This window comes from Asterias amurensis, chromosome 1, assembly GCF_032118995.1.
Source record: "Asterias amurensis chromosome 1, ASM3211899v1".
In the NCBI taxonomy this organism is placed as follows: domain Eukaryota; kingdom Metazoa; phylum Echinodermata; class Asteroidea; order Forcipulatida; family Asteriidae; genus Asterias; species Asterias amurensis.
The window spans coordinates 19,766,766-19,794,750 of NC_092648.1; the positions used below are offsets into that span (position 1 = coordinate 19,766,766).

General features: G+C 39.0%; 1 protein-coding gene across 2 annotated transcripts in view; it reads left to right on the top strand.

The window, feature by feature from the left end:
• Positions 1 to 27,985, top strand: part of LOC139934927 (cytoplasmic dynein 1 heavy chain 1-like) — a 74,258-nt gene that overhangs the window by 38,621 nt on the left and 7,652 nt on the right. For both annotated transcript variants that reach the window (XM_071929388.1, XM_071929465.1), the window contains 39 exons: positions 890 to 1,057; positions 1,734 to 1,967; positions 2,373 to 2,547; positions 2,905 to 3,058; positions 3,690 to 3,855; positions 4,681 to 4,844; positions 5,318 to 5,504; positions 6,005 to 6,100; positions 6,632 to 6,727; positions 7,172 to 7,243; positions 7,576 to 7,665; positions 8,107 to 8,229; positions 8,778 to 8,869; positions 9,415 to 9,508; positions 9,944 to 10,135; positions 10,730 to 10,909; positions 11,100 to 11,253; positions 12,054 to 12,249; positions 13,458 to 13,575; positions 14,022 to 14,237; positions 14,712 to 14,951; positions 15,812 to 15,996; positions 16,807 to 16,876; positions 17,170 to 17,316; positions 17,770 to 17,859; positions 18,275 to 18,335; positions 18,458 to 18,545; positions 19,109 to 19,274; positions 19,749 to 19,883; positions 20,121 to 20,215; positions 20,721 to 20,895; positions 23,053 to 23,128; positions 23,739 to 23,899; positions 24,227 to 24,338; positions 24,769 to 24,953; positions 25,541 to 25,654; positions 26,160 to 26,330; positions 26,878 to 26,979; positions 27,573 to 27,691. In XM_071929388.1, coding sequence (XP_071785489.1) covers positions 890 to 1,057; positions 1,734 to 1,967; positions 2,373 to 2,547; positions 2,905 to 3,058; positions 3,690 to 3,855; positions 4,681 to 4,844; positions 5,318 to 5,504; positions 6,005 to 6,100; positions 6,632 to 6,727; positions 7,172 to 7,243; positions 7,576 to 7,665; positions 8,107 to 8,229; positions 8,778 to 8,869; positions 9,415 to 9,508; positions 9,944 to 10,135; positions 10,730 to 10,909; positions 11,100 to 11,253; positions 12,054 to 12,249; positions 13,458 to 13,575; positions 14,022 to 14,237; positions 14,712 to 14,951; positions 15,812 to 15,996; positions 16,807 to 16,876; positions 17,170 to 17,316; positions 17,770 to 17,859; positions 18,275 to 18,335; positions 18,458 to 18,545; positions 19,109 to 19,274; positions 19,749 to 19,883; positions 20,121 to 20,215; positions 20,721 to 20,895; positions 23,053 to 23,128; positions 23,739 to 23,899; positions 24,227 to 24,338; positions 24,769 to 24,953; positions 25,541 to 25,654; positions 26,160 to 26,330; positions 26,878 to 26,979; positions 27,573 to 27,691 — 5,459 coding nt within the window. The remainder of the gene's footprint in view (positions 1 to 889; positions 1,058 to 1,733; positions 1,968 to 2,372; positions 2,548 to 2,904; positions 3,059 to 3,689; positions 3,856 to 4,680; positions 4,845 to 5,317; positions 5,505 to 6,004; positions 6,101 to 6,631; positions 6,728 to 7,171; positions 7,244 to 7,575; positions 7,666 to 8,106; positions 8,230 to 8,777; positions 8,870 to 9,414; positions 9,509 to 9,943; positions 10,136 to 10,729; positions 10,910 to 11,099; positions 11,254 to 12,053; positions 12,250 to 13,457; positions 13,576 to 14,021; positions 14,238 to 14,711; positions 14,952 to 15,811; positions 15,997 to 16,806; positions 16,877 to 17,169; positions 17,317 to 17,769; positions 17,860 to 18,274; positions 18,336 to 18,457; positions 18,546 to 19,108; positions 19,275 to 19,748; positions 19,884 to 20,120; positions 20,216 to 20,720; positions 20,896 to 23,052; positions 23,129 to 23,738; positions 23,900 to 24,226; positions 24,339 to 24,768; positions 24,954 to 25,540; positions 25,655 to 26,159; positions 26,331 to 26,877; positions 26,980 to 27,572; positions 27,692 to 27,985) is intronic.

A 27,985-nucleotide genomic window follows, 5' to 3' on the forward strand; every position in this document is an offset into this window, starting at 1 on the left:
GCCTTGCTACTCAACAATCATACAAAATGAAACTACCACCCATTGTTTTGTAAACAAGAAAATTTAGCTTGAATTTAATTTAACATATGCTCGGATCCACCATGTCAGGGCTGTCAACTTTCCCTGATTCTGCAGAAAGTTCCCTGAAAGTAAACCAATCTGTCCATGTTCTGATGAACAAATTTTAAAATCTCCTTGATTATGGAAACTTTTCCCATGTCATTTGTATTGTATTTATATGTTTGCTTGGATCAAAGTGTCATAACAATACTGTGACAATGCAGACATTATTGATTCTATTCACTGCTGTCCCCTGTTACGTACCTCTTCAATATCCCAGCCTTAGTCTTAAAGCCAGTGGTAGTTACTCAAAATTATTTTAGCATAAAACCTTTCTTGGTGACGAGTAAAGGGGAGAGGTTGGTGGTATAAAACATTGTGAGAAACAGTTCCCTCTAAAGTGCCTTAGTTTTTGAGAAAGAAGTAATTTTCCACGAATTTGATTTCGAGACCTCAGATTTAGAACTTGAGGTCTCGAAATCAACCATCTAAACGCACACAACTTCGTGTGACATGGGTGTTTTTTCTTTCACTACTATCTCGCAAGTTCGATGACCGATTGAGCTCAAATTTTCACTGGTTTGTTATTTTATGCATATGTTGAGATACACCAACTGTGGAGGCTAGTCTTTGACAATTACCAATAGTGTCCACTGCCTTTAACAACTCTTTGCATTAATCTCCTTTTTTACAACACCCATTCCTTATTATTGTTGAGGCACCTTGGACTCCCAGAGAACGCTGCATTGATTGACTTGTTTTAAGACAGGGCACTGCTCAGGTTTAACCTCTTATGTGACATTGTCTCTTGTCTTCGTCAACCATACAGACTGATCAACTGGAGAAATACATGGTGCGTTATCTGATCTACGCCATCATCTGGTCCTTCAGCGGAGACAGTAAGATGAAATGTCGTCATGACATGGGGGACTTCATCCGTACCATCACGGCCATACCGCTCCCTCCAGCTTCTCAGCTCTCCATCATTGACTACGAGGTCAGAAAGTGTTTCTCTCTTTTGTTAGAAAATAGAAGTAGCTGTTGCAAACTGCTTTTGCCAACCAAAAGGACCTACGGTATAAATGCAAAAAGTAGTTAGTGGCTCGATGTTTCGCCCCTAGTAGAGTCAAGATCATACTATAAAAAATAGCGAACTTGCGGGTATAACCATGTACGAGCAGAGTATACTGTTCAAAACGCCTTTTCAGAGCCAACACTCCCTCAAAAGAGGTTTTACCTGCAACTTTACTATTATTTATAGTTTATTCTTATCCTTCACACCATGCAAAGCTCCAGACATCACCTATGGAGTCTTTCTCGAGACTAAAAGGCTGGTCATTTAATGGATACAGTTTTATGTAGGATTTGAAAATTTGCATGGTGGAAATACGATATGGAAAGGTTTGCAGTAACACCTTGTAATGACTATCTCTGAATGAGTAGGGGTGGTTCTGAAAAGAACCATTGGTTTCAACTCGACGTTTCGGTCAGGATGCTCTGATCGTCTTCTGGAGAAAGCTGGACTCTGATGCTGCATACAGTTTTTTGCTACACCGTCTTACAACTAGACTACCTAGCTAACCTGATGACTAGAGGCTGGTCCAAATCCTAAACAGCAGATACTGCAACAATGGATAATGATTTTTGAACTTTATTATTTTGAATGCCCTCAGGTTGCCATCACCGGTGACTGGGCCCCATGGCAGAACAAGGTACCTCAGATTGAGGTAGAGACCCACAAGGTAGCCTCACCAGATGTGGTGGTCCCTACCCTAGACACAGTCAGGCACGAGGCTCTACTCTACACCTGGCTAGCTGAGCACAAGCCACTGGTGCTGTGCGGACCACCAGGTAGTGGGAAGACCATGACGCTGTTTAGCGCCCTCAGGGCTCTGCCAGATATGGAGGTAAGCTTGCCCACGTAATATTTTCTTGCCCAAGTGTTATTTTCTTGCCCAAGTGTTATTTTCCTACCTAAATGTTATTTTCTTGCCCAAGTATTGTTTTTTTGCCCAGGTGTTATTTTCTTGCCCAAGTATTGTTTTCTTTTCTTTTCATATTATTGTTAATCCAAAGCTTGAAAAAAAACAATTTATGGGTCATGGTTCTCACATGTTACCCCAAGACTTCTACATTTTTTTAGACACAAAAACTTTTTGATTGTCTCAAAATTTTTCCTAGTAGGTGAGGCTCATTGAAATATTTCTTGAAGACTCCCACAAGCTTTTCAAGATGGGTATTAACCAGTCTTATGTAACTCTACAAAATTTCTCATGCTCAGAAATATTATTTGCGATTGATTTCTCTTGCAGGTGGTCGGTCTGAACTTCTCCAGCGCCACGACCCCTGAGCTGATGTTGAAAACATTGGACCACTACTGTGAATACAGACGCACCCCTAACGGTACCGTGCTGTCTCCAATCCAGCTCAACAAGTGGCTGGTAGTTTTCTGTGATGAGATCAATCTACCAGACATGGATCAATACGGTGAAGAAAATTTACATTAAAAGTATTTAAAACTTTAAGAACTCCAAACTGACTGGGTAGAATTTTAAAAAAAATTGGTTTAAACAAAGAAATTTTTACTGGAGCGTGACTTGAATCAACAACTTCTGGATAAATGTACCGCTGCTCTACCAACTGAGCTATTCTACCCTAGGTTGACAGAAATAGTCAAATTCTGTGTTTGAGGTGCCAGTCAGAAGCCAACAAGTTAATAAAGCACAATGGAAAAACAGCAAACCGTTTAAAACAAAGCAAAATGCTAAAACTCTGCATGGAAGTAAGTTTTAGTAAGCGAAAATCTACTAGTGTTAATGGTTTTGTTATTGTTTTTTTGTTTAGGCACACAGCGAGTCATCTCCTTCCTTCGTCAGATGTTGGAGCACGGAGGTTTCTATCGCAAGTCAGATCAGATGTGGATCACCTTTGAGAGGATTCAGTTTGTAGGAGCGTGTAACCCTCCGACTGACCCCGGCAGAAAACCTCTATCACACAGGTCAGGGTCAAACACAAAACGTTTTACTAAAAGGGTCGGGAAAACAATGGAATTATTTAGTGGTGTTCAACAAGAGCTGTACTTATGTGTAACTGATGTTATAGAAAGAGAAGAGTCTCTCAAAAGGAGTAGTGTCTCTCTTTATTGCTATCAGGCGCATCGCAAAAGGGTGCCCAGCTGGCCATGGATGTGCCACGTTTTGACATAACACAGGATATAAATTCATACCAAGATGTTGAACTGTCAAAAGGTAATTTTCCTTGGGAAGAGCAAATATCCCCCTTCCAAACCTCTGACGTGGTTGGTGGACAGTCATTGTACCGTTATCCATTCAAGATTTTTGTATGGATTAGTGCCACCTTCTTGCAGGAATCATAACAAAAAAGCATACAGGATAAATATGAAAATTTACCCAGGTTTTTGCACAATTAACAAATGTACAAAAAAGGTTTAAAAATCACAAACAGGCACAACATATACAAATAGTTTAGGACCCAGTGCTGTTGGCATTTAAAAAGTTAACTTGCGGACATATGAATGAGGCGGTGATGTTTTGCACTGATTATCACTGACCTGTCTCTTCTGTTTTACTCCTCTACAATGGTATTTGAATTTCTTTCCCCACCCCCAGGTTTCTACGCCACGTGCCCGTAGTGTATGTAGACTACCCTGGCCCATTCTCACTGGGTCAAATCTACGGAACATTCAACCGCGCCATGCTGCGCCTCATCCCCAGTCTACGCACCTATGCTGAGCCACTCACTAACGCAATGGTGGAATTCTACACATTGTCACAGGTACTGGTCAAAACAAAATCACAATCTATAGTTATGATCAAAATCAAGTTTGGCGCAGTAAATTTGAATTGTCAGCGATTCACACAAAACATAGTTGAAGTTAATCATTTTTTGTGCTAGATTATATCTAATAATCTACACATGTTACAGGTACTGTCCAAAATAAAATCACTAGCTATAATTATGGTCAAAAATCAACTTTGACGCTGTCCATTTAAAATTGTCAGTAGTTCACATATAAAAATTAATTAGTTATTAGTTATTAATTTAAGTTATTTTTGTGCTAGATTATTTCTACTGTTTTAATTTCACATGATTCAGGGCAAGCTTTTGTTTAGTTATGTTAGAGACAGCGAACACCCATACACAATGTCGAATGAATGTGTATGGCACAATGGCACCAGGGTTTGCTGATCTCGAGGTTGCTATTCAAAGATTTGCAACAAACATAGAAACTGTCTCTGTAGTCTGTAGAATTTAACTTGTGACTTAAGTAAGTCACTATACCAGACATTGTTCAAATCTTGTTCAAAATGGCTTATAGACCTTAAAGCATCGGACCCATCCAGTCCCCATCTTAGAGGTAAAACGATGTTGAAACAATCAAAACGCACAAATGTGTACGTGCTGTGCGAATGATTGGCCAATGAACAACCTCTTTTTGACCTCTAGGTGAGGGTGACTTACTGAAATGATGTCATACGCATACAGTCTAGTGCCAGTATTTACTTCTATAAAATTATACCATGCTCCTACTTCTACTCTACTTTCATCTCCACCAATTCTCGTTTTTGAATTTGGTTTGATTATCATTCTCCTCCGCAGCAACGTTTCACCCAAGACATGCAGCCTCACTACATCTACAGTCCACGTGAGATGACGCGCTGGGTGCGGGGTATCGTTGAAGCATTGCGCCCTCTGGAAAATCTATCGGTAGAGGGTCTCGTACGCATCTGGGCACACGAAGCTCTCAGACTCTTCCAAGACAGGTAGGCCTTGCTCGACCATAGAGGAAACTTTTTACTGCCTACTTTCGTTGCAAAAGTAGAAATATAAATATCTCCACTCGGATTGTAGGGTCAAGCTGATACTCATTTATATTATTGGACCAAGTATAAAAAAAACTCCAGATTTTTGTGTTCCCCTAATTTTGTTGATGAATTTTGCGCTTCATCTTGGCACCATTGTTTCAATTCTGACTTGTAGTTCCACGACATCTTTAATTTGGCTGTCAAATTAAATGACAAAGGGCCAAGCTGCTACCTCTCTCTGATTCTTAGAAGGGTTCTCTGAATGGACAAATTTGAAATACTCGCAGATTATGGAAAATATTTCCCAAATGAATGTAATTCTAAATATCTCCATGATTGTTGTGCAAAGTGTCCCTGATTGAAAGATGCGATTATTGGCAGCTTTGTAAAAGGTGGATGGAATTACCATTGACCGTCTCTTTAATTGGCAGGCTTGTTGAGGATGAGGAACGCCAGTGGACAGATGAGAACATCGACGCTACAGCCATGAAACACTTCCCCAACATCAACAAGGGACAAGCACTGAAGAGACCCATCCTCTTCAGTAACTGGCTCTCCAAGGACTACATCCCTGTGGAACAAGAAGAGCTTAGAGACTACGTCAAAGCCAGACTCAAGGTAGAGTGCAACTCAGTCGCTATTTCATGTTTACTCATTACTAGACTCTAAATTATACTGTGCTTTATCCCCATGAACGCTGTACACCTATTGCTAAGAGAGTGTGGTGTACCCCAGTGTGTCTGGTGTCTTGGCTGCAGAATGCGCTAGAGTGTGGTGTACCCCAGTGTGTCTGGTGTCTTGGCTGCAGAATGCGCTAGAGTGTGGTGTACCCCAGTGTGTCTCGTGTCTTGGCTGCAGAATGCGCTAGAGTACCTCGTAAAATCTTACAAGGTGCTTTATAAAATGAGTTTCATGTTTATAGCTCTGCACTCCTGTCATAAGTATAACGTACATATGAGCACCATGAATTCCCCTTTGTGGCAGGTACAGGCACTTTTTATCATTATCATCAATACTAGTGAATCTCTATGCTTTGTAGCTAGCGCTTTGAGGCCATTTTGGCAATTTAGCTTTATAAATATCTTTTTATTATCATTAATATTATTGTGATCCACCAGGTGTTCTATGAGGAGGAGTTGGATGTTCCTCTTGTGTTATTCAACGAGGTCTTGGATCATGTACTCAGAATTGATCGTATCTTCAGACAGCCACAGGTAACAATCCTACTTTTCATAACTTTGATAGATTTTGAGGCACTTGGTCAACATCGTAACGTGAGCATAAAATAGTGTTTTTCTTGAGGTGTCTTAATCTTTCCTTGTACTGCAACTGTGGTGAAATAACTAAACTGAACACCAATCTAAATGAAAGATACTGTTTGGTAGACCCCTTTCATGCAATACTACGAGCTAAGGCTGAGGTTTGTGCGCGGCGCACATTGTTTGAATTTAGGGATGGCGGCCTATGCAAAGGATCTATACCAAATTCATTGTAATTCCCTTCCTGAGTCTATTGTAAGGATCAAACCATCTGATCCAATTTGTGTCCCGAAACCTTCTTAATTTGGCATGAGCTTCGTTTATGAATCTTTCACAACTGTATCAAGAATGCAAGTTTTGAAAAACCTGCATTCACCAAAGCCGTGTTGCTATTGCCCCTCTACAGCACTAGTCTAATTTTGAACATTTCAATTTCATTTTAATTTCAATATTGTGATGTAAACGTCTATGATATACGTCCTGTAGGGTCACTTGTTGCTGATTGGAGTAAGTGGAGCTGGAAAGACGACTCTGTCTCGCTTTGTGGCTTGGATGAACGGTCTCAGCATCGTGCAAGTCAAGGTAAAAACATTACTACTGTTTTCCTTTCATTTCTTTCTCTGCCTCCCGAGAACTATAATCAAGAACATTAATTCACTCAATATGCCCCCTAGCTTTTTTTGTTGATGAAGAAAGGAAGATGACATATTTTTACTTTAAAAGTATAAAAGATAGAATTAATAATTTGTTATACTTTTTTTCACAAGAAAAATTCAAACTGACCCGAGCAGTATGCGTGTTTGGGTTTATTTTGTTTTTGTTTTGGGGTTTTTTTTTTGGGGGGGGGGGGTTTGCATGATTTGGGAAGCACTTGATATACAGTGCTTATTACACATAAGTGTAAGGGTAAACAGGAAAAAACAATAATTTTTCAATTTGTTGGATTAAACTGTAATGCCTTTTTGTGTTTCTGGAACTTTCCCCCTCTTAACTGACTGTCTGTTTATATTTTGCTGTCGTCTGTAGGTTCATAACAAGTACACCGCAGATGACTTTGATGAGGATCTGAGAGGGGTACTGCGGAGAGCTGGTTGCAAGGTAAGCTGGTCAATAATTTTCATTCTGCTGAAAGTACTGAATAATCCTCACCAGACACAAGAGGAAATGGAGAGTTGTTCCATAAAATTAGACTGGCTTTGAATTTCCACTTCTAAGGCATGGTATTCTCCCTACTTAAGTCTGATTTTCAAATTCTTTTTGTTTGCCTTGGAAAAATCTGGAAAATTGTGATTAAACATCCTGCAAGGTCTATTAAAGCCTACACCATGTGGCCTTTTCCTCTATAAAACGCTCCTACTTTTGTCTAAGGACGAAGTATCGGGTCTGGTTTTTTGTTGTATTTACTTTTGTATTGCTATTTATTTTCGCAGGATGAGAAGATCTGCTTTGTGATGGACGAGTCTAACGTACTAGATTCCAGTTTCCTGGAACGCATGAACACGCTCCTCGCTAATGGAGAGGTAAGAAAAACTAACCCTTATAGAACTTCCCTTCGCATTGTCATGGCTGCCTACCAGTGGTTGGCAAAGGTGTGGGCTGTCTTCACTGCCAAAAAAGAGAGAGAACGGTTTATTGTTTATAGAGGGACTCCGAGGTCAAATTCAGTTTTGTTATCCACTCATTTTCCAAAAAATAGAGTCCTTATGAAAAAGGGAAAAGAAAATACATGTCAAAACTCTTAAGTAATGAAACCCAAAATCCTGCGCTGGGATTGGTAGTGCATGTAAAACAACCCTAAACACTTATCATGGAACAGAAGGAGGTAATCTCAGCATTTCTGCATCATTGCAAGTACCCTTGATTACAGGATTCCTCAAGCTTCTGACTTAAGTTCACTTTTGAGGTATCATTAGTTTCATTACCAGATATTAATAAAAATAATCATCTTCATTAATTTCTAGGTGCCAGGCCTGTTTGAAGGAGATGAATACACCACCCTGATGACCCAATGTAAGGAAGGAGCCCAGAGAAAGGGGAACATGTTGGACTCTAGCGAGGAACTCTACAAATGGTTCACAGGGCAGGTAAACAGGGATCAATAACCATTGTCAAGCTCGGTTCATACTTTTTGAGATACAAATTTTGACGTCACAAATTCGCTACGAATAACTTGCGTCACTTGACTGTTGCTCAACTCCTGCTAAAGATTCTCTTCGAAAACAGCCATGTTACTTAAAAATTCGCATTCGCAGGAAGTATGAACTTGTGCTAAGCAATTTTGTGTGCTAAGCAGCTTTATATTGTTACATTTTACTGTTTTATAATGTTTATTATTTTTATCCGTCCTGTAATTGGCGCTTGCACTGTTTGGATGTTGAATAAAATGAAATAAAACAAGTTTAATTGGGTCCTGTTCTGATGTAATTGTTTGTATCCACTAAATCGTGAAGTTTGGTAAGCATAATTTCCTGCTAAGCGACTTTATCATAGAGCATCTTCTAAGGAATGTTTTATGCTTAGCAGCTTTATAAAACTGGGTCCTGTATATGTTCTTATCTTGTATCCACTAAATTGAGAAACTTATAAGCAATATTTTCATTCATCTAATTCTGTTTGACCTCCTTTTGTGTAGGTGATGAGAAACCTTCACGTAGTATTCACCATGAACCCATCCTCTGAAGGACTGAAAGACAGAGCTGCAACATCCCCCGCTCTCTTCAACAGGTAGGTCAATGTTTACTCAGGAAAACAAACTTAGAGAAAAATTTCATACTATTTATAGATTTTAAAGACACTGGACTCCTTTGGTAATTGTCAAAGACCAGTCTTCTCACTTGGTGTATCTCAACATATGCACAAATTAACAAACCTGTGAAAGTTTGAACTCAATTGGCCGTCGAAGTTGTGAGATAATCAAAATCAAATTCAAATATTTTAAAAGAAAATTACTTCTTTCTCAAAAACTACGTTACTTCAGAGGGAGCCTTTTCTCTACTATCAAAAAACATAGTAATAATAATTTATTTTTAATATAGCGTCTTACATAAAAAAAATCTCAAAACGCTGTACAGTATTTTACATATTTTACACCTCTCCATTGATCATTAACAAGTAAATTTTTATACTAACAAGTATTTTGAGTAATTACCAATAGTGTCCAGTGCCTTTAAAGTATTTTTTTTTTTCAATCTGCTTTTTTTTTTTAACATGTATTGTTCTTTATTGCGATTATGATTTAATAATGAAACTGTGTTGTGATGTTTGTTTAGATGCGTACTGAACTGGTTTGGTGACTGGTCCACTCACGCTCTGTATCAAGTTGGTAAGGAATTCACCAGCAAGCTGGACTTGGACAAATCAGACGTAAGTGTCATTCAAACTTAACCACTGGGAAGACAATTGCCTTTGCATTGTCTATTATTGTAGTTTTTTCTTGGTACTTAGTCTTTAGTCTGATATCTAATTTGTTTGCCCTCAAATGGAATTTTTTTTTTTTAAATCGGATAAATAGCATGAAAAGTCCAACCATAGCATAAAATGTTCCTGCATCGCTAGTCTTGCAACTGTTCACTTTTATTTTTTATTTCGAGTTAAACAGTGTCAAGGAAATTGTACAACACTGTATACATTAGTGTGTGTGCTTGGCCATTTTTTTGTTTTCCAAGTACAAAGTTGAATGCCTGAATCATACACATGTTTCTTGAATTTATTTTTTGGGATAACTGCGATTGATCTTAGCTGTGTATCAATCTGAATTTCTAAACAAAGTGTGATGTCATTACACAATTATCGTTGCAGTACTGTCCGCCCAGTATGTTGCCGCTGGCCTACGAGGGAGTGCCTAATCCACCAACACATCGCGATGCCATCGTCAATGCCTACGTGTACGTACACCAGACTCTACACCAAGCTAATGAGAGAGTCCAGAAGAGGGGAGGTCGTATCATGGCAATCACACCTAGACACTACCTCGACTTCATCCATCACTTTGTAAGAAAGACTCACACAAGTCTATTTCTGGTTGTTGGTCGTTAGAAAGACTCTCACAAGTCTATTTCTGGTTGTTGGTTGTTAGAAAGACTCTCACAAGTCTATTTCTAGTCCTTGTTTGTTGTTTTCATACTGTATGTGTACGTCTTTGAGAAACACAACTTCATTTCATTTTCACACACAAAAAGCAACAATACAAAAGTAAAAGGCAAGAGATTTTGAATAGTATTAATAATAAAAACATTTTTTATAAAAATAAGGGCAGAAGCTAAATGAAAAAATGATTGATAATGTATCCTTTCAAAGCAGGACATTGGCATACTTGAAGGATTCATAAAGTAAAGTAAAGTAATATATATTTTTTTCCCAAATGCACAAAGGCAACATTCCACAGGCTACTCAGTCTAAGGCACCACTTCACTTTGTAAGAAAGAAAGTTGACAAGTCTACCTGTTTTGTTCTTAATGTACACACTTAGGACTTTTCTCTCAGAGAAGACACTTGTATTGATACTACCCCAAAAAAGAAAAACGGTCACAATTTTTGTTGGTTTTGATGCTGATGCTATTTTACTATTTTGTTTTTGTCTTGAAGGTGAAATTGTACCAGGAGAAGCGATCAGATCTTGAGGAGCAGCAGCTTCATCTTAACGTTGGTCTTCAGAAGATCAAGGAGACGGTGGAACAAGTGGAGGAGCTACAGAAGTCTCTAGCCAGGAAGAGTCAAGAACTAGAAGCCAAGAACGCCGCTGCTAACGCCAAACTCAAACAGATGGTAAGAGATTGGTTATTCAGGGATGAGAATGTTCAGACTTTTATCTGAATTCGACCTTTTTGGGGTCTCCCTGATTAAAAAAAAAGTAGCTATTCAGGACTCGGGAGTTTTCTTTTTTGTTTTGAATTGCCTTATCAATGTCCATCAATGTCGTAATATTTTCTTTTTGTGTGAATTTTTGACCTCGTAGGTCAAAGATCAACAGGAAGCTGAGAAGAAGAAAGTGACCTCCCAAGAGATCCAGGCTGCTCTGACCGTTCAGACGGCTGAGATTGGAGAGAAGCGAGAGTACGTCATGGAGGATTTGGCTAAAGTAGAACCAGCCGTACAAGATGCCCAAGCAGGTATGACAATATGGCTATTATGGGAACCATGGCTTAAGCTTAGGAACCATCAACCAGGCCCAATTTCATAGAGCTGCTTAAGCACAAAAAGTACCTAAGCATAACAAAATTACGCTTACCCATTTAAGATTACCAGCCAACAAACTACCAATGTCACAAGTACAGTTTGTGACTGGTATCCTCCTCATTTCTGCTAAGCAGAAACTTGTCAAGCAATATTTTCTGCTTAAGCAGCTCTATGAAGTTGGGCCCTGAGTCAAATTCGATAGAGCTGCTTAAGTAGAAAATATTTGCAAAAAATAGTTAATGGCCTGACGTTTCGACCCTAGCAGAGTCTTTCTTGAAGGCTAAATGACAACACAACAAACATGAACAGGTAACTAAGTGAAACATAAGCAGTGAAGATAGAAAATATTTGGTTAAATATTCTGCTAATAAAAAAATAGTGTAATTCCAGTCACAGATTGGACATGAGAAATTGCATATTGGCTGGTAGCCATATTCTAGTAAGCATAACATTATTGTGCATAGCTACTTTGTCATGCTTAAGCAGCTCTTTGAAATGGACCTAGTATGAAGTCCAGTACCTGTTTCCAAAATACCCTCTGCCCAATATTGGGCATGATATAGTCTAAAATGTAAAGATATGGTTCTTAACTCACCACAGGCGTTGCCTAAAATGCCCACTAAACAGTAACATACGTTGAATTTGACTCCTAAGATTAATAGTGGGGTGGATGACGTTGGGCGAGTTGGTAAATACATACTGGAATTTTTTCTCTCCTTTTATTGCAACACAGCTGTGAAAGGTATCAAGAAGCAGAATCTAGTAGAGATCCGTTCCATGGGTAACCCTCCAGTCCTCGTCAAGTTGGCTCTGGAATCAATCTGTCTCCTTCTGGGTGAGCATACCCAGGACTGGAAGGCAATCCGTGGTATCATCATCAGGGATAACTTCATCAGTACCATCGTCAACTTCAACACCGAGAATATCACGTTAGTTTTACACTTTTTACTTTTATTGACTTCTCATGGTATATTAAAAACACAGCAGGGCTTGATAAACTGTGTCCATGTATTCTTGCATCAGCCAGTAACATCTAATTTAAAATTGAAGGTCTCAAAGTGTCTAGTTTTCAACTGAAGGTCGATTTTGTGTGATACTTTTAAAGTGTTAAAAATAGTCATCTGGTTTTGTTTTGGGGTTGGTTTTATTTTTTTTTCGGGGGGGGGGGGGCAGACAGGTTTTTTAATGTATTTTGTGTTTGGCACATTTGTAAAACAATTTGAATCGCCAAAGATCGCTTAAGCCAACTTTTTGAGATAAAATTTCCGTGGTGTTTGTTTGTGAGTACTGCTGCCAGAGATGCTGTTGGTACCTGCTATCACCTCGGTGAACGTGGATGGAATCAACTTTCTTGTGACATTATTGTCCAGGATTTTCAACAAGCAGACACTGTTATTCAAATTATGTAGGATTTGAACTTTTGCATGATGGAAATACGATATGGAAAGGTTTGCGGTAACACCATGTAAAGACTATCTCTAAATTAGTTGGGGGTGGTTCTGTTATTCAACTAAAACTTACACCGATTAATTTTGTTGAGTCTTTCTTGATAATCGTGATTATAAATCAGCATAAACAAACGATGACTCTGCCTTTAAAGGGATGCTGCAGTGAATTAAAATAAAACAGTAAATTTTGCTGTCATTTATTTCTGATATATGTATTGAACATCAATAAAATGTGTTGTGTTTATTCCCGACATATCTGACTTGCGTAATAAGCGAATAAGTCATACCCCCCCCCCTTTTGTGGATTGTTACTGCCCCCTACCATCGACGTCACGTCGGGAATTCAAACATATCGTCAGCAAAAAGAGTGTGGTCCTTAACTACACGCGCCTTAACCAGGCCACACAGTGCACATGTCTTTATATGCACACAGCCAGGGGGCCCGACGGCTCGGGTTACTGACATGACGTCACGTTTATGCAAATGAAGGCTCCCTTTTAGGGGCGGGGTGGGTTCCCCTAATCTCTTGAAAACCATTTTTAAAATACTTACGCATTTAATAAAAAATATGAAAAAATATTTCAGGTTTAAAAAGTCATGTTTAATCATTTAAATGTAAAAAAAAAAAAACTGCAGCCACCCTTTAACAATCAAAAATTGTTGACTGATTTAAATTTTCTGGTTCCCAGGGAAGAGACACGTGAGAAGATGATGAAGAAGTACATGTCCAATCCAGACTTCAACTTTGAGAAGATGAACCGAGCTAGTTTGGCTTGTGGACCCATGGTCAAATGGGCCATCGCTCAGGTACTAACAAGTGTTTCTATACGCTGCTCAGATTATTGAAACATTTTCTTTTTGCGTTGGGTAGTGATCCTTGTATTTATAAAGAATCAAATCTCTTCACACAAGTTTTGATATTTTTGTATTGTCAAAAACTGTCTTTAAATGACATCAACCATCCCAACATAATCTCTGCTCCAATTTGGATCCTTTCCATTTAACGTACCCAACAATTCACAATCGTGCCGGAGAAGTTTGTTGCTGCCAAGGAGTTGAACAAAACCCTCATACACACACGCCACTATCCTTGCCCTATGGTGGCTAGCTCAATTGTACAGCTTAAAAAACTACTTTCAAACTACATGTATATTTTCCTTAAAATGTTATTTGTTATTACTTTTTCTTTTAGCATTATGATTTTATTAATAAAGTATTGAAATGTTTGGTATTATTATCATTATTCTAAATAGATCAGCTACGCTGACATGCTTCACCGTGTGGAACCCTTGCGTAACGAGCTGGATCGTCTGGAGAAGGAAGCTGAGAAGAATAAGACCAAGCAGGACCAGGTGAACAAGCTGGTTGTGGAGCTTGAACACAGCATCGCTGGATACAAGGAGGAGTACGCCCAACTCATCAGCCAGGCACAGGCCATCAAGAGTGACTTGGAGTCGGTAGAGATCAAGGTAAGGTTACAGGTGGCGACAGAATAGAGCAACAGACATGCCACTGTGTTCCAGTGGTTGAGCCCAGTTCATGCCGTTCAAATTTTGACGTCACAGCCCTGTTTTTGCTGCGATTGTTTTGCAGGAGTTGCGCACATTTCAACTGATGCGAATTATTCGTTGCAGGACATCAAAATTCGTATTGCATTGGCAGGAAGTACGAATCGAGCTTTGGACTGTAGGACTTGCATTCACCATGTTGTGGGTTCGAATTCTACCAAGCTAACCGCTTATTTCACATTGACTAGAATGAGTATTGTCATCTAGTTACTGATTCAGAATTTCTTGATTAGTCATACACTTTAAACTAATGTTTGTATGAGACAGGCATGGTATTCTTCCTACTTAATTCTAATTTTTTATTTTTTTTACTATTATTTTTTTGTACTTGGAAAAATGTGTGAAAAAAATGTGATTGATTTATTTCCCTGCCAGGTGAATCGCAGCACGGCCCTCCTCCGCAGTCTATCCCACGAGGGTGAGCGTTGGCAGACAGGCAGCGAGTCCTTCAAGGCTCAGATGGCTACCATCTTGGGAGATGTCCTCCTGTCCTCAGCCTTCATGGCATACGCTGGATACTTTGATCAACAGATGAGGCAGAATCTCTTCAATAGTTGGGCCTCTCATCTACAAGCCGCTTGCATCAAGTATAGGGCAGACATCGCTAGAGTGGAGGTAAATTGAGGTTATTTGTTCAAAACCAAAATTGTTTTTTGTAAATTTACTCAGTCACTTTCCCTCGTGGTTTATTACTTAACATTTGAAATAAAAATTTGATCGCCTTTAGGTGATTTCTCTACTGCCACTTCCCAGGTTGAATCTTAAACTTGGGTGTGATCCCTGGCTGTTGGGCAGTTAGTCACAGGTTGAATGGCTTCTGACTGGAACCCCCAAACAAAAATGTTGACAAAATGAGGAGACCTGCAAAACTAGGGCTGGATAGCTCAGTCGGTACAGTGCCAGCACATTAATATGGAAGTGCCAGGTTCAAGTTACAGAGAAGTTCAATGACAATAAACTTCTGCTTCTTTCCTCTTTTTGACAATCAAATTTACTTCCTTTCTTGTCGGTTTGAAACTTAGGCCAATACAAACATAACGGTAAGACTGGCGTTGAGCCCTCCTGTTTTCTCAGAACAACCATAGCTCAAGAGAGATTTATCTACATAGTGTCACTGAAACTTTTCTTATGCCTATTATCCTTCCACCATGCAAACCTTCAGGTTTTATTTGAAGTATTTGTTGTTTATTCCGACAGTATCTGCTTTCAGATGTCTCAAAAATATTACATAACTTCAGGCCTGAAACCTTTTAATATTTGAGTAAGAAATTACCTCTTTCTCAAAAACTATAATACTTCAGAGGGAGCCATTTCTCACAATGTTCTGTACTATCAACAGCTCTCTATTGTTCATTACCAAATGAGTTTTTATGCTAACAATTATTTTGAGTCATTACCAATAATGTCCAGTGCCTTTAAAAACATAACCCAGTCTTAAAGGTAATACTTCCATATTTTTTATTTTATTCCAACAGTATCTATCCAATGCTGACGAGCGTCTACGCTGGCAGGCCAATGCGCTTCCATCAGACGATCTGTGCACTGAGAATGCTATCATGTTGAATAGATTCAACCGGTACCCACTCATCATTGATCCCTCTGGACAAGCAACGGACTTCATCCTCAATGAATATAGAGAGAAGAAAATCACCAAGACCAGGTATGTTCTCTAATGATAATAAAAATAAAAGATCTTGTATACAGTAGTGCAGAATTTGCCTAAAAATGCGTTCAAGGAGTTTCACACAAAGAATAAAAGTAAGAAGTTAAAAATGCACACTGTTTTAGTTAAAAATATACTGGAGAAATAAACGTTGAAAAGTACTGTAGTATGTAAAATGACAAAAGGGACGTTGTCCAGACAAGTTGTTACTTTTATTGCGGCTTAAAACAAAGCTCATTGTGAAGGCAAACTAGGAGGAAGAATATGGGTCCTTCAATGGGACATATTATTGACCGCGTGAGGGCGCTCTCAATCACTTCCGGGTATATTCATTCATACCCAAAACAGATATGAAAGACCGGAACACATTAACAACACAGACATCTAATCCATCACGGACAATAAGACATTTAAAGGAGCCGATACAACCCACCTCTAAAGCAACTTAAAAGTACGGCGCAACAAATGTGACAGAACGCCTATTGAAACTGCGCGACAAAATCGCGCATACACCCGGATGTGATAAACATACTCTTGAGCGTGGCCGAAAATACGACGTATTGTGGTATTGAGACAAACTAAGAATTTGCTCTGCGTCTGCCTCTGGCAAAATAAGAGGGAAGTGTAATTTGATTTTTTTGGGGGGGGGGTTTGTATCAGATTTGAGATAAATGTTTTATCAATTAAGATTCAGAGTTGATCTTGAACATACGGTACCAGCTCACAAACACATGTAATTATCATTAAGCTTTGAGTTTTACCCAAATGAATAAACTGTTTATTTTTTCAATTTGTTTACAATTTTAGTTTCCTGGATGATGCGTTCCGTAAGAACTTGGAGAGTGCCCTGCGGTTTGGTAACCCACTCCTTGTACAGGTAAGGAAGGAGCAGTGGATTTGCATTCAGCACCTGCAATGTTAGCTGGAAAAGCCAAAATACTTCCATAAATTTGTTGGTGCTAACATTATCTTGTTATTGATAGTGCATTTGTGTTTTTTTGCTGGCCGGGAATACCTCCCACAAGCTTTGACTTTTACGGCTATGCCCCCGCTTCAAACATTGTCATCTCACTGTTCTTTGTTATTGTTATGATGATTCTCTGTTGGAGTGGAAATAATATTTTTCAATGAAATGAAATGATAATTCCTCGCTCTTGTTCCATCTTTCAGGATGTGGAGAACTATGATCCCATATTGAACCCCGTCTTGAATCGGGAAGTGCGCCGTACAGGAGGCCGTGTCCTCATCAGTATTGGAGACCAAGACATTGATTTGTCTCCAGCGTTCATGATCTTCTTGTCAACAAGAGACCCAACTGTAAGTAGAAAAAAAAAGGAAAATTAATGGTCAATGTTAATTGGTATGGTTGGTTTTTTTTAACCATTCGATTTTTTTAATCCTATATATGAATGAAGATGAACAGAATACAACTAACATGTGAAAATCTCATTTAAAAAGGTGGTCGTGTTTTTGAGTGTCCACACAGGGAGAATAATTTCTCATTGCAATACACAATCTGAGTACCTTTACTGTCTCTCAGATTCAAATTTTGTGCGATAAAAACTGATATCTTTTTACAAAGCCCCATTACAGCGAAGTAAAAGTTTTTCTAAAAATGCTTTACACTATCGAAAGCTACTGTAGTCTTCTAACCAAAGGTTTTGATTGCCATTTATGTTTAGAGTGATTACTAAACGTTCACCTTCCCTTTAAGGAGGAAGATATTAAATCAAATTTAACTTTAATAATAAATGTTTTGTATGACAACAGGTGGAGTTCTCTCCCGACATCTGCTCTCGAGTGACGTTTGTTAACTTCACCGTGACTAGGAGCAGTCTGCAGAGCCAGTGCTTGAACCAGGTCAGTCAGTATGGTATTTAACTATTTTGAGATCATAGCCTCCGGAGGCAGCTTGCACCAAAATGCACATAGTGGCCCACAATATTTGACATACAACCAAAAAGGTTAGCATATTTTTGCTAAGTTTTGTGCTGGAGCAGCTCTATGCAATTAGGCCCTGTCCTCTACTAAAGGGCACAATGTGTAGTAAACCAAACATTTTTACTCATGGTGTTGGCACAAGCACCAATCTCACAGGAATGTTTTTCATAGTTTTCGCTTGATTGATAAATGAGATGTTTCCAGTTCTCGGCTGATGTTTTCTTTAAACACCTGTTGTGGATTAAAATGATTAAAACAACGATTTAAACCGTATTTTAGAAACAATAGCCCATCGAACAGTTTGTTATGTAGTTTTGTTTTGTCATGTTTTCAGGTCTTGAAGGCAGAGAGACCGGATGTTGATGAGAAACGCTCCGATCTTCTCAAACTCCAAGGTACATAGTTAACCTTTTTTTATTAAACTTCTAACTTTATAGCGCAATGGTCTGGGTCGGTTGATGCAAAGCAACATTGATGCACACCTATGTATTGTTGTTTTTGTTGTTGTTGTTTATAGGTGAGTTTAACTTGCGCCTTCGTCAACTGGAGAAGTCTCTTCTCCAAGCTCTGAATGACACCAAGGGACGTATCCTAGATGATGACAGGTAAGATTGAGGCATTAGTACCCTAACATTGACTAGCCTTTAGGGCAATAGTCAGTTAAGGCATTTGTACTCTCTTATAGACTGACTGTAAGGGCAATAGTCGGATGAGGCATTATTATCTTCACATTGACTGGCTGTTGGAACAATATTCAGTTGAGGCATTACTATCCTCACTTTGACTGGCTCTTGGGGCAATAGTCAATAGAGGCATTAGTATCCTCACTTTGACTGGCTGTTTGGGCAATATTTAATAGAGGCATTAGTATCCTCACATTGACAGGCTATTGGGGCAATAGTCAATAGAGGCATTAATACTGTCATATTGACAGCCAGTCAGGGCAATAGTCAGTTGTCATAATTGTTATCAAGCCACAAACCAAAGTGGGTCAAAGGCTCAATTTGTATTAACCTGAGCCAAGAAAAGCAAATTTCGATTAGCAACTTACTCAAGAATTCAGCCACTTGAAACCCATCTTCAGATATACTATGATGTTAAAAATCTCAAACACAAGCTTGACATTGTGCGCCTCCATCCAACCATCCTTCTCTCTTCTCCTCCTCAGCATCATCACCACCTTGGAGACGCTGAAAAAGGAGGCAGCTGAAGTAACCCGTAAGGTGGAGGAGACAGACGTTGTGATGGCAGAGGTTGAGACAGTATCTCATCAGTATCTCTCTCTTGCTCAGTCTTGTAGCAGCATCTACTTCACACTGGAGGCTCTGAACAGGGTAAGAAGGGTTCTCCTTGGGGGCGTTCCGGACCCTAATTTAGCAAGTTTGGCCAAGGCATGCCAAAACGAAGTGGCGTCCTTGGAATCTTTTTTACTTGATGTTTATGTTAAGCCTTTTTTTCTTTTTCTTTTTAATTAACACTTTTAATTAACAAATTTAATTAACACCTTTAACTACTAAGCTTGTGCAATCTGGAAAATTTTAAATGGTTTTATTTTATGATTTTTTAAATATTATGATTTTATGACTGGCCTGTAATTTGTAACTATTATCCTGATATACGAGCTTGATCAATGCACATTGATTTAATTGTTATCAGAAATTCAATGTTAAAAAAAATTAAGATGTTCATAATCCTGTCTTGGTATTAGTCTAACATTGATTTTGGAAAGTTCACACTTCGTTTTAATCCATTGAAGATCATTCTTTAAAAATGAATCAATCAAACCAATTTTTCCCTCCGGTTCTCAGGTGCATTTCCTGTATCAGTACTCACTGCAGTTCTTCCTAGAGATCTTCAACTCAGTGTTGTCTGACAATAATCACCTGCAGAATGTGAGCGAGCACGGATCACGTCTCTCCATCATCACCAAGGATCTCTTCCAGGTAAATAATGCAATTCTAAATATCTCCCTGATTGTTGTATAAAATCTCCCTGATTCCAAGATGCAAATGGTTGCCATACACAATATTTTTACTTCCATAATGCATGGGAGTTACGATCAAGGAAAAAAATAACAATAACATTTTATGCCTTAAGGGCGTAAAGGGATCATGGATTCTAGAAGGGGGTTAATTTATCCTAACAGCACTCCCTGTTATCTTTTCCTCGCTGTCTTGTAGGTCTGCTTCAACCGTGTAGCTCGTGGTATGCTCCATCAAGATCGCATCATGTTCACCATCCTACTGTGTCGCATTCACCTTAGAGGTGTCTCCAGGTATGTGTGTTTTAAGAAAATAAGGACTTTTAGCAAACTTAAATTGTCCAAAAAGAGAACTGTTGAACATCTTTTTTGGCTTCACCAATGAAAAGACAAACGCCTAAAGGATTTTTGTTGTTAACATATCGACACAAACAAATGAACCCCTTGCATTGGCCACCATGCCTAAAGTCAAACAATGTACAAAGGCTTGCATGTACACACCACTCACATTCTCAGAGAAGACTGCGAGGCACTGAGGGCGCTGACCCTCAGCGAGGGCGCTGTTACATAATGGGGTCTATTGGAGGATGGAAGGGAGGAATAGTTGTGAAAGCAGTCAGGTGCCTCCGAACTGCTTCTGTTGCTGTTGCCTTTGAGAAAGACTCTGCTGGGATCAAAAGCGCGAAGCCATTAAAAAAGCCATAGGTAATTTTTGTTGGTAAAGCAGTTCGTTTATAGATTTCCTTGATTTACTGTTGAAAACTCTCCTCTTATCCCCACCCCCCCCCCCCCTCCTCAGTGAGCCGGACTACGGTGCCGAGTTCCAGCATTTCCTACGTGGTGCTGAGCAGACTATTCACACCCTGACACTACCCAAGTATGAAGGCATGACCAATGAGCAGGTGGAGTCTATGCTTCGTCTGGCCAAGCTACCTGCATTCGAGGGATTGCTTCACTTCGTGGAGTCCAAGCAGGTAAGCCTGTTGTTCAATGGTCAGTGTATAGGTATGATGGATTGTTCATTTTTTTATTTTGTTGTTCATTCTGTGAAGAATAAGTTTGAAAATTTTTGCTTTTTTTAAGGTTTACCCAATAGACTATTTCATAGAAAAATATCCCTGAATGTGAGTGAGCTATTCCGAGACTAGTTATTCGATTTGCTACCAATTTCTACCACAGATTTAATGTAACGGGCAGTGGCTGTGTGTCATCGCACAATTATTACAGATGGCAGGTTCACCAGCTAAAGGCTCTGTTTTAATCTGTCAACCTAACTCACTTAGTTTATACTAATATCAAAACGATATCTCAAAATGCATTTAGACTATTCTTGGCTGTCAATTGACATAAAGTGATTGCGTTAACCATTCCTCTGTAGTTTGCTCTCCTAGTGAGCTTGTTATTTGCTAACAACTGTACATTGTACCATCTATTAACCCTTTAACCCTCATGCATGTGTTTGTATTAATGTGTTTATTCTGTAATACTAACCAGCCTTCCGAAATGTTTGGTGAATGCAGTCGTGGGGTTAGTAATACCAAACAGTCTTTTTTCATTTTGATTTTTCCCCTTTGCATATTTTGGTTTGGAGTCTGTATGACAAATACGACTTATGATACAATATATCCTCCAGGTGGATTGTTGGTGGCTTTCTAATATTGCGATTATTTCTATATACTCCACCCTCCCTTTCCCCACCCACTACCTCAAATCCTCCCTCAACCCAATGGGTTATGAGGTCCAGATGCCCCTCTTGGGAGCCTTTTCTAAACCTCAGCTCAGGCTCCGTCATTAATTTTGGAGCAGTGCGTTTATACTCAGCGCCTTGAGTACCTTGAGTACCTTGTTTGTTAGATACGTGCGCTATATAAGACTTTGATATTATTCGATATATTATTATTAGTGTGCTCTTTGCGCTGTGCTTCAACCGAAAATCAGGTTCATACTTCCTACGAATGCAAATTGGGTACGAATCTTGACGTCACAAATTCGTAACAAAAAACTCACAACAGTTGAACTGTGTTGAACTGTGTTCAACTCCTGCAAGGATTTTGCCGCGGAAACAGCCATGTGAAGTCAAAATTTGCAGGAAGAATTTGGGGGGGGGGGGCTTTAGACGAAGCCTGAGCCGAGGATTGGAGAGAAAAAAACATTGATACTTACAAAAATAGCTTCTACAATTGCATGTAGTTTAGGATATTTGTAGTCTTAAATGCCTGACTGTAGCAAATCAGGAAGTTAGTGCTAAATAATGCTATGGAAGTTGGTGACTGGGGTCTGAATTCTGTTCTTTATTTATTTTTATTTACTTATTCATTCGATATCCAACAGCGAATAACCGCTGTTTACAGGTAATGTTTAAAAGAGTAACAGATGTATAAATATACATATAAAAATTGTTATTTACAATTACACAATAATTGATACAAACTTTATTTTAAAGAAATAAATAAATTTTGTATTTTATGTATATGGGTACAAATCAAAGTTAATATTCTTTATCCCTGATTCAAATTTAACGTCTGTTAATAAATTAATAAATGCAGTATTTTACATAAAATCTTTTGCTACGGTTGTTTCAGTGGCTTAAGCTTAGAAACCTCATTTAGATTGCCAAAGCAAAGCAAATATTCATCAGGAAAAGAATGCGCAGTAATTTGTTGTGTGCCTCAAAAAAGGGCTATAATTATACCCTTTTTCCAGGCGCACCAAGTATTTTTGGTACCAGTAACTGCAGTACTTTTATAGAAAAATATAGAAAGTAATAAAATTGCTTTTGACAAAAAAAAAAATTGCATTAATGTTACATTTTTTTATGCTAGAATTAACCTCAAAGATATGTTTTTCAATTCCCATGTAGAATTTAGCCTATAGTGACTTATAAATAGCAAAAAGTTATTGAACTTTCACGCTTAGTTCTCTTGGAAAATGCATTAATTGCTTACGCCCTTTTACCGGTAAAACATTTGTTAGATCTTTCTCCCAGATAAAATTGTATGCATTAGGAACCTTCACTTCATCTTGAAATATGAACAAGACTTTACTTGACACATAAGTTTTTTCCCTTCTTAGGGTAGATAAATTAGTAAGGGTGTTTTGATGCTGAGTTTTTGTTTTGAATGTATGAACAGGATTTCAGCAAATGGGAACAGAGTGTTGGGCCAGAGAAGAATGTTCCAAACTGCTGGAAAGAGCCTGCACCACTGAGTAAGTCACCCCAAAACACTTTTAATCTCTTACAAGACATAATTTGCATTGCGTCTATCTGGGCCCAATTTTAAAAAGCCTGTAAGCACAAAAACTTACTTAGCACAACAATCTGTGGCTTAGCAAAAATAGGTTACCAGCCAGAACACCATACAGTTACCCTTGTTGTTTCTTGCGTAGCCAAAAGATTTGCTAAACAGCTTTATGAAATTGAGCCCAGGAAGGTTCCAGGTCTAGAATGTCCATATCTATCCAATCGCATCCCTGCTGAAAGGTGCAGTTGAATGGTTTCAAGTGCGTGGTCTATTTCTTAAGAAATTGACGCAAAGGGAAAGGAGGGTTTTAGTATGATTGTGTTTATAGACACAATTATAAAGAATATAATTTGTTTTTACCATTACACTAATGTTTATTACCCCTTGTATACTCAGTACTTTCTCGAGTTCTGTGAACAAAGTCTACAGGCAAATCACACAGGTAGGATTCAAACCCATGACCTTTTCCATTGCTAGAGCAGATGTCTAACCACTAGACCACCGACTAGCCCGATGGCCAGAGGCACTCTGAGTCCTTGTCTTTATATTGATATTTTGAACCTGCTTTATCTCAGGTGCCATCGGTCAAGCTCTTCATCGTCTCCTGGTCATCCAGACCTTCCGGCCAGATCGTCTTCTAGCATCTTGTCAGCTCTTTGTCATGTCGGTGTTTGGGGAGCAATTCCTCCACTCTGCTGAGCAGGAGATGGATCTGGGCACTGTGGTGGAGACTGAGGTGAGTCAGACAACTATCTTGAGATTGTGTGCCGATGTAAAGACTTGGGCCTAATTTCATAGAAATTTGCTTTGACCACTTCTTGTCAGTTTTCTCCCAAATAGTCTGTGACTCTTTTCGTGAGTAATATTTTTTCTTTGGAAGTGCAGTTTCCATAATGAAATACTCACTTGACAAAGGAAAGGCAACGATGTTTTCATAATAACCACTGTGATTTTATTGATGTCTTGTGAGAAAACATGAGCCACGGCTAAACATTTTGCCATAAGCCAGTTATGTAAACTGATGTGTAAAAGAATATCTTTTGATTGTATTGTCTGTATTTAGTTGAAGAGCAGCACACCAGTCCTGATGTGCTCTGTACCTGGATATGACGCTAGTAGCCGCGTTGAAGACTTGGCGGCTGAGGTCAATAAGAGTATCTCTTCCATTGCTATCGGTAAGAAACATCTTAAATAATAAAATCAATTATAATAATAATAATAATAATAATAATTTATTTTTAATATGGCGCCTTACATAAAAACAAATCTCAAAACGCTGTACTGTATTTTCAAATTATAAACATGAAGCTAAAAAGAGTAAGCAAAATACAGCAAAATCACATTGTACAATAGGAACGACAAAAACAAACAATGACAAACACCAATACGCGACAACCAACAATGTTGGGGCCTTATTACACCAGGCAGTTTATAGGCAACCAGTTTCAAGCAATCTGCAAAAACAAAAACTTAAAGTTTTCACATCATATTCTTCAGGAACTTAGAAAAATGGTAGAGAAATAATCTCCTGTGCTACCAAAGTGTTCAGTTTGCACTGTAGTCAATACCTATCATTATTGAAATGTTGTCATCTCTCTTTCCAAGGATCTGCGGAGGGTTTCAGTCAAGCTGACAAGGTGATTAACTCTGCCTCTAAATCTGGTAAGTGGGTCATGTTGAAGAATGTTCATCTGGCTCCTCAATGGCTTGTACAACTGGAGAAGAAACTTCACAGTCTCTCACCGCATCCTAGCTTCAGACTCTTCCTCACCATGGAGATCAATCCAAAGGTAGGTTGGTTTGTTTGTCTTGCTGTTTGTTTGTCTGTTTGTCTTCTCAAATCTCACCGCTTCCTAGATAAAGACTCTTCTTAACCGTGGAAATCAATCCAAAGTTTGGTTGGTTTGTTTTTCTTGCTGTTTGTCTGTCTATTTGTCTGTCTATTTGGTTTTTATTTTATTTTTGTTGTTATGGGAGATTGCGTGACATCACAAGGCCGGATGGCCACTTTAAGTGAGGGCTACACTTTGGGCTCTTGACCCAAATCAAGGGCTATTGACCCAAATCAGCTGCCAGCAACATGTACTCCTGGTGCTGAAACAGGGTTACCCCTTTACAGTTCGTAATGATGTAGGCATGGGGATCATCTACTTGGAGTCTGGCTGTGCACTACATTCCCAACTTTTTATGAAGCAATTATGATGAAGTGTCTTTCTCAAGGGCACAAGTGTCATGACTGGGATTCGACCCAGAATCTGCTAACAACAGCACCAGAGCTTTGGTCCAGTGAACTAGACCACTCGGCCATGAGACGCCATGTAAATTCCAGCCATTCTTGAGAATAAACCTTGAGTTATTTCAATCTTTCTGTGTGTAGGTACCAGTCAACCTGCTGCGTGCCGGTCGCATATTTGTCTTTGAGCCACCTCCTGGTGTCAAGGCCAACCTGCTCAAGACATTCAGCACAGTCCCAGCCTCACGCATGAACAAGGTAGGTGAATTGGCAATAGGATATAGTTAGTTTGTTGGTGTTGTTTTTTCGTGTTTTTTTTTTAATCCAGGGTTAGAGTTGTGTTTTTGTGGTTGGTTGGTTGGGTGGGGAGTTTATTTCTGTCTCCCCCTCCCATACATCGCCCTTGATCAAGGGTGATGTATGGGAGGGGAGGGTTAGTTTTGAATGGAGAGAGGGGTTATGATGTCTCATTGTTCTAAATTCAGCTAAAACAAACGTGCACAAAGTTTGTCTGAAATAAAGTTAGTAAAATGTCATCCAAAAGAGATATCCAGTCTTAACTAAACAAAACTCGATACTCAATCTTATTTTAAATTAATTTAAACTTGAAATTCAATCAAACTTGAAACTCAGTCAAATTTGAAACTCAGTCGAGTTTGAATCTCAAGTCAAACTTGAAACTCAATTAAACTTGAAATTCAATCAGCCTTGACACTCAATAAAAAGTAAAATGATTAACTTCTGAATGATTGTTTTCTTACAGGCACCCAATGAGAGAGCTCGTTTATACTTCCTGCTAGCCTGGCTTCATGCCATCATCCAAGAGAGATTGACGTACTCACCCCTAGGATGGGCCAAGAAGTACGAGTTCAGTGAATCGGATCTCAGATGTGCGTGCGATACGCTGGATATCTGGATTGATTCTGCTGCTAAGGTACTTCGGAGTTTGACCCTCTTTGTTCTTTAGTTGATGAGGGAATAGAACAATCAATAAAGCTCCACCCCTTGAAGCATTGCCCAATCATAAGTTCAAAAGGTCTGAGGCATTAAAATGACAGGCAAATTGGAGGAAAGATATTGACAAAAATATCCCGGCCAAAATGCTTGGGCCACCTATTCCCTATCCACTTCCCCCGTCCCAAGTGTCCCAGCTCGATGTTGATTGGAACGCAGGAGACCGCGCATTGAGAGCAAACATTGAAAGGGAGCACTGGTTGTATTTTCTGCATTGCTATTGTTTGTTTAAAGCGCTTTGGTCTAAATGAAATGGCGCTATATAAAAACCCATTGTAGTGTATTGTATATTGTATGTACTGGTGCCCAATAAGATATGACCGGGATTGTAGATGGCTCAGAGCACTGTCACATTAAATCCTGCTCTCAATTTGTCTTTGTTCAACTCAAAATTTGAACTTTATACAGTCATTTCCCCTTTAGTTTTTCCCTGCTAATTGATGCAATGTGTGTTTTGTTGATGCTAGGGTCGATCCAACCTGCCTCCAGACAAGGTACCATGGGATGCTCTACAGACTCTACTCTCCCAGTGCATCTATGGAGGACGCATCGACAACGACTTCGATCAGGTAAGGCCTCTAATATTTCTTATACTTTGGGGATGAAAAATTTCACACTTTTATTTGAATACAGATTTTTCTTGTGCCACCCTGGTCAACAAAAGTACTGAGTATACAGTGCTGACACACATCAGTGTATATGGGTAAAAGACAAAATTAATATTCTTTATTCCTGATGCAAATTTCCATTTATTAAAGCCATTATACACTTTCGGTACCAAAAAAAAAAAAAAAATCACAGATTTACAAATAATTTACAGGGTTTACAGAAGGTATTGGTGAAAGACTTCTCTTGAAATATTGTTCCATGAAATGCGTTACTTTTTGAGAAAACATTAAAACAATATTAATTCTCGATAGCGAGAATTATGGATTTATTTTAAACACATGTCATGACACCGCGAAACGTGCGGAAACAAGAGTGGGTTTTTCCGTTATTTTCTCCCGACTCCGATGACCGATTGAGCCTAAATTTTCACAGGTTTGTTGTTTTATATATAAGTTGTGATACACAAAGTGTGAGACTTGGACAATACTGTTTACCGAAAGTGTATAATGGCTTTAAATGCCTGATATTGATATTGTTGTTATTCTGCCTGCAGCGTCTCCTGACAGCCTTTGTCAACAAGACCTTCACGGTCCAAAGCTTCAACTCTGATTTCTGTCTCATCCCTGACATTGATGGTAAAGGGAAAAGCATCACCATGCCAGAAGGCATCAGGTAAAACACCTCAAGCACCCAGTTTTATCAAACATTAATTGCTTCTCATCACCCAGAAGTAAAGGGGTACCTGGTGGGGTAGAGATTGTTTTCTTTATGATTATTCAAATGATTGTGTTTATGAGAGGCGAGACAATCTTTGTATGAGGAAGCAAGGCTATATTGCGGTGTTTGTTCAAATGTTCATTTTTTTTCTCCAATTTGTATGTGTTACTTAACCCTCCTACTCCAGTGAGTTGACCAACCCATACACTATTCAACTGAAGGGGTTGTGAAGGATGGCGCAACTGTGCA